The 14,013-nt window shown below is 35.7% G+C and overlaps 1 protein-coding gene across 1 annotated transcript in view; it reads right to left on the bottom strand.

The window, feature by feature from the left end:
• RP2 (RP2 activator of ARL3 GTPase) overlaps nt 1-14,013 on the bottom strand; it is a 42,199-nt gene that overhangs the window by 8,825 nt on the left and 19,361 nt on the right. Inside the window, exon 3 of the mRNA XM_004282004.3 lies at nt 9,639-9,753. Coding sequence (XP_004282052.1) covers nt 9,639-9,753 — 115 coding nt within the window. The remainder of the gene's footprint in view (nt 1-9,638; nt 9,754-14,013) is intronic.

Here is a 14,013-nt window from a genome sequence, read left to right as displayed (position 1 = left end):
ACATGAACTAGTTAGTTGATGATATTAAGACATTGTTAATCATGTTAGACGTGATAATACACCCCACTTAAGAAAACATTTATGTAGCTGTCAAATTGTTATGGTATAATCTTATGGTATATAAAATATACCTTAATAAAACTGTTATTAGAAAGCATTCATTTTTAATTTCACTTTGTTTAAGACACATACTGAAATATTTAGGGATGAAATGACAAGACATATCAAAATTTGATTAAAATATTTTAGCAAAAAGGAGAATATATAGATTATTTTTTAAAGTATGGCAAAAGGTTGATAAAACTGGGGGATGGGTACACATGGGGTCATTGGAAGCTACTTCTGAGTAGAAACAGTACATTTGGAAATTTGCAAAAAAGAGTTTAGAAAGCATTTCAAACCGAATAAATATGAACTAAAAAGAAAAATCTGATAATGTAGGGTTTCCAGTTTTGCAGAGTAGAAAGTTTGAATTAAGGTAGAATGGAATATGCTTTTATTCAGGATCACTAAAAGAAATACAGTAGATATATCTTTTAAAGTCAGATATTTATTACTGAAAGTTCCTGTATTCTACAAAGACAATATAATCTAGAATTCAGAAATACAATTTTGGTAGAATTACCCAAGTATGTAACTTGGTTGCTATCCTTTGAATAGGATATGAAGAGCTTCCAATAAGTGACTTAATTTGCCAACAAAGAAACATCAACAAAAAAGGTGGACAAGTGCATCAGTTTTGATTAACATGTGTGGACCCTAAATTTTAAAAAAACTACACCACCAACAATGCGCTTTTTAAGCAGTTCTATTTGTCTCTCTATCTAATGATGAGGACTACAGTTACTTCAAAGTGCTTACTTCAAGTGACTATTTCAAACTGAATTATGAGGTCAACAAGATCACTGGTCATGTTTTTACTGTTTTAATGTGACTGTCTTATCAAATAGCTTGCAGTAGCTTTAAATCTAAATATTTGAACTGTCATGAAAAAATTGTGAGACTTCGAAGTAAACAAAAAAGATTTCTGGATATCCTATCTAATGAACTCTTCTGTGTTATTTAACATGACCTTGGAACAAGTCACTGTCACGTCTCAATTAGGTTACAGCAACAGCCTCCCAGCTGGTCTCTCTGTTTCTCCCTTAGAGTAACCAGAATGATAAAAGCTACATTTTAAAGGAACCATGGCATTCATATGCTCTAAAACCTCCAGTAATATGTCTGTATTTTTCTTATTTTTAATTTTTCTAAAAATAACTGACAGTTTAAAGTAATAGTGTGAACAATGCATTAGGTGTTTATAGCATATGTAATAGTAAAATATATAATAGTGACACAAGGATGGGAAGGAAGATTTGAGAATATGATGTTATTAGGTCCTTATATACTACAGGTGATGTGGTATAATATTATTATAAGGTGGACTCAAATTATTTAAATATGTATACTGTAAAACCAAAGGTGACCATTAAATAAGATTTAGGAAAAGAGGTATAAATACTAAGTCACTAGGGGAGGTAAAATGGAATCATTAAAAAATACCCAATTAAACAGAAAAAGAGGTAACAAAAAACAAAGAACAAATGGAACAGAAAGCAGCTAGCAAGATGGTAGATACTGATCCAACGATATCAATCCCTTTCAATATGAATGGTGCAAACACACCAGTTAAACACAGACTTCCCTGGTGGTGCAGTGGTTAAGAATCTGCCTACCAATGCAGGGGGTACAGGTTCAAGCCCTGTTCCGGGAAGATCCCACGTGCCGCGGAGCAACTAAGCCCGTGCACCACAACTACTGAGCCTGCGCTCTAGAGCCCACAAGCCACAACTACTGAGCCTGCGAGCCACAACTACTGAAGCCCGCGTGCCTAGAGCCCATGCTCAGCAACAAGAGAAGCCACTGCAATGAGAAGCCCGTGTACCGCAACGAAGAGTAACGCTTGCTCACTGCAACTAGAGAAAGCTCGGGGGCAGCAACGAAGACCCAAGGCAGCCAAAAAAAAAAAAAAGAAAAAAGACAGAGACTGTCAAATTGGATTGAAAAGCAAGAACCAACTATATGCTGTCTACAAAAAATTCACTTTAGATACACAGACTTTGATAAGTTCAAAGAAAAGGGATAAAGCTTTATGATGAAACACTAACAACCAAACAAAAGGTGGAGTAGCTGTATTTCAGACAAAGCAGATTTTAGAACAAGGAAGATTATCAGAGACAAAGAGGGACATTACATAATAATAAAGGATTCTTCAAGAAGACATAATCCTAGATGTGTATGCACCTAACGACAGAGTTTCAAAATTCACAAGGCAAAATCTGATAGAGTCTGAAAAAAGAAATAGACGAATCTACAATTACAGTTGAAGACTTTGACACTCCTCTAATTCATAGAGCAAGTAGGCAGAAAATCAGTAAGGATATAGATGACCTAAATAACGCTATCAACCAAACTGACTTAGTGGACATTTATAGAACATTTCAGCAAAGAAAAGCAGATTATATATTCTTCTCACCTGCACATAGATTATTCACCAAGATAGACTATATTCTGTTCCAGAAAACAAGCCTTAACTTATTAAATAGAAATCATACAATGTGTGTTTTCAGACCATAACAGCATTAATCTAGAAATCAGTAATAGAAACACATCTGGACAATCTCCCAAATGTTTGGAAATTAAACATTATACTTCTAAATTATCCATGGATCAAGTGAAAAGTCTCAAGGGAAACTACTACATCAGGGGTCAGCACACTTTTTCTGTAAAGGGCCAGATGGGAAATATTTTAGGCTTAGTGAGCCATACAATGTCTGTCACAACTAATCATCTCTGCTGTTACAGTGCAATAGCAGCAAAACATAATAAATAAAAGAATGAGTGTGGCTATGCTCTGATAAAACTTCATTTAAAAAACGTACAGTAGGCCATACTTTGCCAAACCCTGAATTAAATGAAAATACATCATATCAAAATTGGCAGAATGCAGCTAAAGCAGCATTTAAAGGAAAATTTCTAACACAAAATACATATACAGTCAATCCTCATTATTTGTGGATTCCTTATTTGCTAATTGCTTACTTGGTAAAATTTATTTTACCAAATAGGTAAAATATTTTACTGAAAATCAGTACTTGTCTTTTCATGGTCATTCATGGACACACACAAAGTGGCAAAAAATATGAGCTGCCTGACATGCATGTTTCCAGGTAAATTTGAACAAAGTGATGCTCTGCTTTCTTGTTTCAGCATTCATTCTGTAAACAAGTGGCTTTTTCACAGTCCATCTAGTGCCACATTTTTATACTTTTTGTTGGTAATATCAGTGTTTAAAATGGCCTTCAAATGTAGTGCTCAAGTACAGTCTAATGTTCCCAAGCTTAGGAAACCTGTGATGTGCCTTACAAAGAAAATGTCTGTTAGATAAGCTTCATTCAGGCACAAGTTACAGTGCTGCTGGCTGTGCGTTCAATGTTAATGAATCAAAAACATATCTAAATGAGGTGTCTTTAAACAAAAGCACACATACAACAAGGTTATACTGATTGGTTGAAAGAAATGTTGTGACCAGAGACTTGCAGGAACCTAGCCCTGCATTTCTCCTAGGAGTAGCAATTCAGTACTCACTGATTCAGTGTTCACAGCAACTTTATAGAACAGACCTACTGTGAATAACGAGTATCACTCTATTAGAAAAGAAGAAATCAGTAACCCAAACTTAAACCTTAAGAAACTAGAGAAAGAAGAGCAAATTAAACCCAAAGCAAATGAAAGGAAGGAAATAAATATTAGAGCAGAAACCAATGAAACTGAAAAGAGAAAAACAATAGAGAAAATCAATAAAACAAAAAGCTGCTTCTTTGAAATTATCAATAAAGTGATAAACCTCTATTGAGGCTAATCGGAGAGGGAGAGGCCTCAAATCACCAACAGGAGTATAAGAAGGACATCACTACTGATCCTACATACATTAATAATAAGGAAATACTATAAATTCTACACCTATAAATTTGATAACTCAGATGAAATGAAACAATTCCCTGAAAGACAAAAACTATCAAAATTCACCCAAGAAGACAAATATATCTTAAAGAGCTCTCTATGTAATAAATAAATAAAATGTATGGCTAAAAATCTTTCCCCCAAGTCTTCAGGCCCAGATGGGTTTCACTGGCAAATTCTACCAGACGTTTAAGGAAGAAATGATACTAATTCTCTATAATCTCTCCAAGATCACAGAAGAAGAAGGATACTTCTCAACTCATTTTATGAGGCCAGCATTACACTAATATCAAAGCCAGAGAAAGATACTACAAGAAAAGAAAACCACAAACCAATATGCTTCATGGACAAAGATGCAAAAATCTACAATAAAATATTAGCAAATTGAATCCAGCAATATATTAAAGGGATAAAACATCGTGATCAACGGGGTGCATCTCAGGAATACAAGGTTGGTTCAACATTCAAAATTAACAAAAGTCACTTACCAGATTAAATGACTCAATAATAAAAAAACACGACCATCTCAATAAATACAGAAAAAGCATTCAACAAAATTCAACATCATGTGTGATAAAAAATCAACAGGGACTTCCCTGGTGGTCCAGTAGTTAAGAATCCACCTTTCAATGCAAGTGATGCGGGTTCAACCCCTGGTCGGGGAACTAAGATCCCACATGCTGCAGGGCAACTGAGCCTGAGCGCCACAACTACTGAGCCTGCGTGCCAAAACTAGAGAGCCTGCATGCCGCAACTACTGAGCCTGCATGCTCTGAAGCCCACACACCACAACTAGAGAGAAGCCCATGTGCTGCAATGAAGAGCCCATGCACCGCAATGAAAAGATCCCACTTGCTGCAGCTAAGAACTGACACAGCCAAGAAAACCCCCAAAAACAAAAAAAGCCCTCAACAAATCATGAATAGAATGAAACTCCCTCAGTCTAATAAAAGGTATGTATGAAAAATCTACAACTACCATCATTCTTAATGGTGAGACTGAACACTTTCACCCTGAGATCAGAAACAGGGCAAGGATGTCCTCTTCTCACTATTCTACATAGCATAATAGTGGAAGTCCTAGCCAACATAATAATGCAAGAAAAAGAAATAAAATGCATGTCAAAGAGACAGAGGAACTAACCTAAAAGAGCTCCCAAAGGCTAAACTGGAACAATTTGATAGTATTGGACTATAACCCAAAGAATAAAATACATATCTATGAGTCCCTACTGATAGACATAAATGACTGAATAAATAAATGGGAGAGAAGGGACAAAGCTTTCTTACAGAATTCCAAATAATGTATGTAGATACTCCCCTCTCTAGGAGGTGGAGCTTAATTCCCTCTCCTTGAGTGTAGACTGGTCTTAGTGACTCAACTTCCAAAGACCATAGAAAGAACTTCCAAAGAGTATAGAAAGGGGAAAAAAGGAAATTTACAGTGTTCAAGAAACCTGGCAGATACCACCTGAACCAAGTCACTAAGGTCAACATCACCAGCATTAAGTCATGTTGCTATCATGTGCCCTATGATGTGATGTGATGTGACGTGATGAGAAGGGCACTTCACCTCTTCTCCAAAACCCATAACCCCAGTCTAACCAGACAAAACACCAGACAAACGCAAACTGAGGGACATTCTACAAAATAACTTACCAATACTGCTCGAATATTTCAAGGTTATGAAAAACAAGGAAACACTAAGGAACTGTCACAGATTAGAAGAGATTAAGGAGATATGATGACTAAATGCAATGTGGGATCTTGGATTGAATTCTGGAACAGAAAAAGGACATAAGTGAAAAAAACCTGGTGAAATTTGAATAAAGTTTATAGTTTGAGTAAATAGTATTTTACCCATGTAAATTCCTTAGTTTCAACAAATGTATTATGCTTATGTTAACATAAGAGGAAGGTGAGTTTCAAAACTCTCTGTACTACCTTTGCAATTTTTCTGAAAATCTAAAATTATTCCAATAGAGTTTATTTTTAAACAAAAATGTCTAGTAGATTCTCATCTCACTCAAACTAGAAGCCACAGTCTCTACAGTGGCCTATAAGGCCCTATATAATCTGATTCCTCTTTTACTACTTCTCAGATCTCATCTATGTTTGTTGAATAAATGAATGAATGACCCTCTAAAACAAAGGAACCCAAATCTGACTAATCATCAGAACCATCTGGGGAACTTTTTAAAATGCAGATTCTAAGGGAATATCTCAGAGATATTTGAATCAGTCTTTCTGGGGTGGGAGGTGGAAATTTAAATCTTTAACAGCACCCCAGACGGTTCTGAGAATCAGTCAGATTTGGAAGATTCTCAAGATGAAAAACACAACGAATTCTCTCATTTGGCTGTCAAATAGCTTCATTAATTGAAAGGAAATAATTATGACTACTTTAACTGAAGAGGAAAACTTAGAGACTCTAAAGTATAAACTATTTGAAATAAAAGTGAATTTTCAAAAGAATAAGTCCATCCCCCTGCTAAGAACAGTGGTTTGCAACTGGGAGCAATTTTGTCCGCCACGGGGCATTTGGCAATGTCTGGAAACATTTTTGGTTGCCATAACTGGGGCAGTGTGCTATTGGTACCTAGTCAGTAGAGGCCAGAGATGCTGCTAAACATCCTATAATGTACAAGACAGCCCACCACAGCAAAGAATTATCTAAAATGTCAACAGTGCTGAAGCTGAGAAACTCTCCTCAGAATGACTGATGGCCACTTTTACATAAGGACCCAATCCATCCAACACCTGCTGGAATATCTCCACAGACAGCCTGCTCATTATTCTACATCAATCAATGCACTATTGGGCAGCTTAAAATTTTCCCCCAACTTTTCTTTTGAAAAATTCCAAACACTGTAGAAAAGTTGAAAGAATAACAAACATCCATTTGCTCTTCACTTACACCCATCAAATGTTAACATTTGGCCACATTTGCTTTGCCACACACTATACACATATACACACATGCACACACAGACATGCACAAACACACACACTTTTTTGTTTTGCTGAGCCACTTGAAAATAGCAGACATCATAACACTTCAGCATGCATCTCCTATGTAACCACAGTACCACTATCATACTTAAGGATACAACAATAATTCCAAAATATCATCCTCAAACTTCCCCAGTTGTCCCCAAAATGACTTCTACAGCTTTATAGTTCACCCCACCCTAACCCAAAATCCAATTAAGGTTCACTCCTTGTATTTAATTGTTAGGTTTCTTTTAATCCAGAACAGTCCCCCATTGTTTTTGTCTTCCAGGACATTGTCTGAAGAGTCCTAGCCAGTTATCTTGTAAAATGTCTTCTATTTTTGATTTGTTTCAGTTTCCTCATGGTGTCATTTAACATGTCTCCAGATTTCCTTTCTTTCCTATAAACCAGAAATTAAGTCTTGGCTCGATTAGATTCAGGTAAAATATTTTTGGCAAGAATACTTCATAGATGATGATGTGTATTTCTCATTGCATCACATTAGGAGAAATACAATGTCAGGCTGCCCTGCCATCAGTGATGCTAAGTTTGATCACTGGGTTAGTGTGATGATCATCAAATCTCTGCTCTAAAGGTATACTTCCCATTTGAATTAGAATGTATAAGTATCCTACTTTTTATCAACTTTTACCCCAATAGTTTTAGCATCCACTGATAACCTTTGTCTGAATTAATTATTACAACAGGGGTTAGAAAATGGTGATTTCTGAAGTCTATCATTCCTTCTACGTTTATTAGCTCAGAGTATTCTATAAAGAGCAGAAGAGCTTTCCTTATTCCCTCTCCCCCCGCCCCCCTTTTTTTGGTGCTTAATACACATTTATTAACTGAATACATTCAATACTGTTGATTTCTCAAATTAGATAAAAAGCATGGGCTGATGAGTTTTATGGAGATATTTCTCAGATTATAAAAACAAATTTTAAACAGGATCTGTGACTACTTAGATGAGAAACTGATTATTACTTTGAGGCAATTTGGGGTCCTGGAGAAAGGGTCATTTCAAGCTAATGGAAGAGTGCCTCTCTTAATAGAGGATAGGAAGCTTCTAGATCGTGGGAATGTCTAGCAGTCATTCATGATATCCGTGTAGACCATATAGTTAGGTAGATTCCAAGCTGGCTGGGCACGCTGGTCCATAGTTCAGTGCCAATTTCCTCTCCCCTCTTTTTCATTATCACTATGGATGCATGGATTTCTATTGTTGTTTAATCAATTCCCTTCATTATTGTTTTTGATGCTCAAATTGACCCAAATTTGGCCAGTGGACACTTCTTGAGACTCCTTCAAGCTGGCTCCTGTGACCTTTTGACATAACTTCATTAGTCTTTGACCACTTCCGATGGACATCTCTGGTTTTAAAAGCTGTTTATATGATATTTATTTGCTGAAATTCCTATAACATCTGTCCATTGGTTTTGGTTCTACTTTTTTCAGGAACAGAACATTTTATTTCTTCCATGTGGAATGTTATGTGACTTAAACACATATTATGGCTGGGTTGGAGCAATTCTGTGAAACCACTTCACTAACATCACACAAGTATATAAATCATTAATTTAGGCCTACTCATATGCTCACTTCATCCCTAATCCTCACACTTTAGGATGTCTATTACACACACTTATTACTTAATTCAGTTTCTGAAAGCTGCTGAGAGTTTAAAGATTTGTTTCCAAGGTTTCATCAAATTTTCCCATATCAAAATGGCTGCATCAAAGGAGCCGGGTCATAATTTCCTATATATGGTCTGGGATAGATTCATGCACTGGTTGGAGCCAGTCCTTGGTACTACTAGAATAACCACTAAGGTATATGAAATACTGTATTACTACTTAAGGGCCGAATTGCACCCAGCATTAGTTATTAAAGTTATCCTAACAATCCTCCAATATTTTCATACAGGTTTTTGCAGTTTATTGCAACTTATTTATACATAAAGAGCATGTAAATGCAGATGTGCCTTCCTTCTAGGGTATATCCAATCAGCATTACCTATTACCATATATATTTGCTCAGGCCAGTCAAGAAAAGCCTGATGAGCCTAGAGCAAAAAATGTACCTGCCCTAATAGATGAACGGTACTCTGTCTTCTAGAATACATAGAGGCAAATAGCAACACTTCAGGAGGGCACAGGAACTCTAGTTCCTCTGTTTGTAGACATATTTCCAGTATCTGACAACTTAATCAGATCATGTTAAATACACAGAATAGTATACTGTTTTATTTATATTTCTTATTCCTTTTCCAGTATGGTCAAAGCACACTGAAGGCAGAAAGAATCCTTATCAAGTGCTTTGTAACTCTGGGCAGGGAGAAGGAAATGCTCACTCACTATAGTACAATAATAATAATAAAATAATTTAAAATAATAAAATGTGACTTTCAAGAACGAAGGTGACAGAACAGGGAAAAAAAAACCTAATGCCTAATTTCTAGGTGATTACATATGGCTTTTCGAATGATGTGAAATTTTGACATTTCTGAATAGTAATAGGAAAAACATAAAACAAATGACAAAGAGAAGACAATGTAAGAGAAATACTAAAGGCAAGAGTAAATCAAATCAGCAGGTCAAGGGAAAAACCACAAAAGTATACCAATCATCCAGAAGGTACCTTTGTTCAGAAGAGGAAGGAAGTCAGGTGCTTTTTCCCGAAAAACCCTTTGAGCATCTTCAGCTTTCATTGATACCTCCTTTGTCTGAACCAGGAAAAAGCCTTTACCAACCAGCTGTGGGAAATAAAATTTCATTTACATTTTAAAATGACCTGAGACTAAAACAGTATTTTCCTATTCTACAATTTTTCTGTATAAAATGTAACACAGTGCTCTGATTTTTGTTTTAGTTATAACTGTAATTAATTCAGAGTGTTTTCTATAAACAAGTTTTCACATACACAAGATTCTTTCTTCCAGATGGGTGGTTCTGATTAAGGATTAGTACTGCCACTCCAATAAAGATGTTAAAAAAAAAAGAATTAGTACTGCCTACTGTTACAATTAAGGGTCAAATAAATGTAAATTAGCCCTCAAAATTTTAAACTTTATTAAAAAAATTTTGTTGACTGAAACTAACAGAAGCTTTAGTTTGGTGACACTGTCCAGTGAGAGGAGAATCATTAACTAAAGTATGGTACATTCACAAGATAAAATACCATAGTTTGTTAAATATAACAAATGATAAAAGGGAGAAAGCTTATATAATACTGTTAATTTTAAAAAGCATGATTCAAATTTATATAGTATAGCACAATAACGCTAGAATACATTTATGGAGTACTTACTATGTGCCAGGCAGTTTTATGTGTTCTACATGTAAAACACGTTTAATCCTCTCACAAGGCAGGTATTATTATTACTCTCATTTTACAGATGAGAAACTAAAGCACAGAGTGGTTAAGAAATCTGCCCATGGTCACACAACTATTAAGGGACAGAGCTGTGACGTGAACCCAATTAAACTGATTACAGACTAAATAAATTAAAATTATTCCTACAAAGACAATTCAAGGTACAGCACATTATGGATGATTTTTAAACTTATTTCTACTCTTCTTGATTTCTACAGTTCTCTACAATGAGTATACATTAATTTTTAAAATAATTATGAAAGTATTTTTTAAAAATGCAAAGCAATTCAACCAATTAAAGCCTATTGAGTTTTTAATTATAAAAGTAACAAATAGGCTCAATATAGAACATTTATTTTTTTAAAACATTTAAAAAATAAAAAACAGAAACAAAGAAATATCAACCAAAGTGCTACCACTCAAAGATGCCACTGCTATATAGGTATACTTCCTTTTTTTGGCCACGCTGTGTGGCTTGTGGGATCTTAGTCTTAGTTCCCCTAACCAGGGATGGAACTCGTGGCCCCTGCAGTGGAAGCGCGGAGTCCTAACCACTGGACCACCAGGGAAGTCCTGGCATACTTCTTTTTACCCTTCCGGTTTTCGTTTTCCTCCATTACAGAAATAATGCATGTTTTATGTAAAATCCATAGGGCTACGAACAAGAAAAGAAAACCCTGCTCCTAATCCACTTCCTAAAAAGAACCACAACTGTCAACATTTTAGTATATATAACTCTCCAGACTTACCTACTTTAAAAAAAAACAGATATGTAATATTCTACAAATTTTCACTTACTTGGTTGTGAACATTTTCCAACTATTCTACTACAAAATCAGTTTTAATGGTTGATAGTATTTCATTCTATGGCTACGTTATTCCATACCATTTCATCAAATTGGATTCAAACTCAAATCCTTTTCCAGAGCCCTCAATGCTGCCTCAGAAAAAGAGAAACATCCATAAAAATGTAGCAGAAAATTACATAAACATCACTGCCAGGTAATGACTGCAAAGTTACTTAAATTATCAGAAACAATCCCACATCTGTTTCTAATTCTCTAGACTGCTCAATAACTCTCATTTTATAGTCAGACACATAAACTGACAAAAGTAAGATGATTAATTCAAAACACTGTTACCTAAAAACAATGAACTATGAAACTAGTATATTTACTTTGATATTTCACTGCAGACATGTGAAGAGACTCTTTTTCATGAAAATTCTTCTACTTTTAAGCTTTTTTTTTTTTTTTGCGGTACGCGGGCCTCTCACTGCTGTGGCCTCTCCCTTTGCGGAGCACAGGCTCTGGACGCGCAGGCCCAGCGGCCATGGCTCACGGGCCCAGCTGCCCCGCAGCATGTGAGACCTTCCCGGACCGGGGCATGAACGCGTGTCCCCTGCATCAGCAGGCGGACTCCCAACCACTGCGCCACCAGGGAAGCCCCTACTTTTAAAGACTTGAAAATAGAGGTAACTACCCAACTTTAATATACAATAAGTTATATATTAATATACATGTATATATACATATACATGTATACACGTATATGTTAATATACAATAAGTTATACAACTTTAAGTTATACAATACTTCCAAACAATTCCAAATACTTTAATTTATCCTGTGCTTATCTGTGATATAGTTAAGAGGCAGCAAGAAATCTGATCTTTAGGTAAGAAAACTGAAGCCTAGTAACTTCTCTTGACTCCTATGGAATGTACTTTCTGGTTTACCCAGTTTTTCTGGACTTCCTACTCTCTCAAGTTTTACACTTCCTACCTTAAAAAATCATTATGATATGTTTAATTTATGAAAACACTATGAAACAAAATTCTGTGCTACTCCTAGGATTTAACAAAACCAGAGTTAGCAATCACAGTTCCAGTCTAAGCTGTTCTAAGACATTTGTGTTATGATACGAGAAAAGACTCAAGTTTCATTTTTTTCTGTCTCAGCATTAACTAGCTTCTACACATATTTTCCAGGGAACTTGAGCTTCACTTTTTAAAAAATATGTAATCGCTCTCTTGATATGTAACTTACCGGTCTTTCAGCACGCTGTGATACCCTCTTCACATGTACTTAGCATTTTCTTCTTTTTGTTCTCTTAATTCTGTGATTTCAGAATTAGTCAGGATAACTCTAGCCAAAAAGTCCCAGGGTTTTTCCTTCTAGGCTGGAGGGTAGTATCTGCCTTGCCTCCACACACTTTCGGTCACATTCCAGCTCCACCAGGCATTTATCAACCTTCCTTTACCACTGAGGCAGCATAATAGCATCATGCTTAAGGGTTAAGACTATGGCCTACAAAGCCAAACTGCCTGGATTTAAATCATGGCTCTGCTACTTACCAGCAAGTGACCTTTTGCAAGTTACTTACCTTCTCTGTGGCTCATTTTTCTTATCTGTATAAAGAGAAACAATGGCACCTATTTCATAGGTTATTCCTGAATTAAGTGAGTTAATTCACTTAAATACTGTACAACAGTCACCTGACGTATAATAAACACTATATTAACTGCTAGCTATTATTATTGTCATCATTTTTGTTACTGTTATTGCTGGATTTTTATTTAAATTATTTTGTAATCCAGAAGGACATCTAAAGAACATCACTCTTCCTGGTCATATTGCAAAAAGTGCACACAACGGTGCCATTTTGTACAACAGATATCAAAAGTTAAAAGGTTAAGGACATCTGATGACTCATGAAGAATGACAGTGTTTGTTTTGATGGCTTTTTTCTTTAAACATACTGTACATTCTTTATGTCCTCTCCTCATTATCTACCAAAAAGGAGTTTAACCTGAATAATTACCTCTCTTGAAAACTGTATGTAGATTTTTTAAAAAATCACCATACAGTATAATGAAAATGTTTACCTCTCAGATGTTGGATTAACATGTGATTAGATAGCTCAAAGGCCAGAGCACTTTTTCTATATCTCACCAGATCCATAGCACATTTTTATCAGATTGGCATAATCAAGAAAGAAAATATCAAAGTCTTAAGATTATACTTGGCTTCTGTTGTTTTTAAAACTGGACCTCAGATATACTTTGTGGATTTCAGACATGGGTTTTCTACATTGTAGAATGTATAAGCTACAGAGAGGTGGTCATTTTTCTAGTTTTTTTTTTTTTTCTAAAACCGTTCCTTTTGACAGAAGTGTTACAACTTAAAAAAAAATCCATTCAAAGAGAGTTTTCCATTCACCTCTCCATTTCTGGAAGTTTGATTTTTAAATTCAAACAGACTCTTTCTGAAGAAAGCCTGATTAATGACTAATCAATACATCCTACTGCTGCCTCCCCACTGGAGGAACTGCTGCTTCTGGAGCCCCTAACCTCTACATCCCCATTTATTTTTCAAGTGAAAGCTGCTACCCAAAGAACCCTTCTCTACTCCTGAAAGCACTAAAAGCCCCTGCTCATGAGTCCACAATCTCTGCTGTCGCAGCTGCTACCTCATTGTTTCACACCAACTTCCTCTTCATGGCAATAGGGCAAAGGAAAGTAATGTGGAGGTTGCTCTCAGTCAAAACGGGCTCCAAAAGTTGTATGCCTAAATGCCTTCCCTACACCTTAAACAGTTAAAAACTCCAAATAAATTTCCCCACTAAATAATTATAAAAG

This window comes from Orcinus orca, chromosome X (genome assembly GCF_937001465.1).
Source record: "Orcinus orca chromosome X, mOrcOrc1.1, whole genome shotgun sequence".
NCBI classification, from domain to species: domain Eukaryota; kingdom Metazoa; phylum Chordata; class Mammalia; order Artiodactyla; family Delphinidae; genus Orcinus; species Orcinus orca.
Note: the sequence above shows the minus strand (reverse complement) of the source record. Positions and strands in the feature narration are given on the sequence as shown.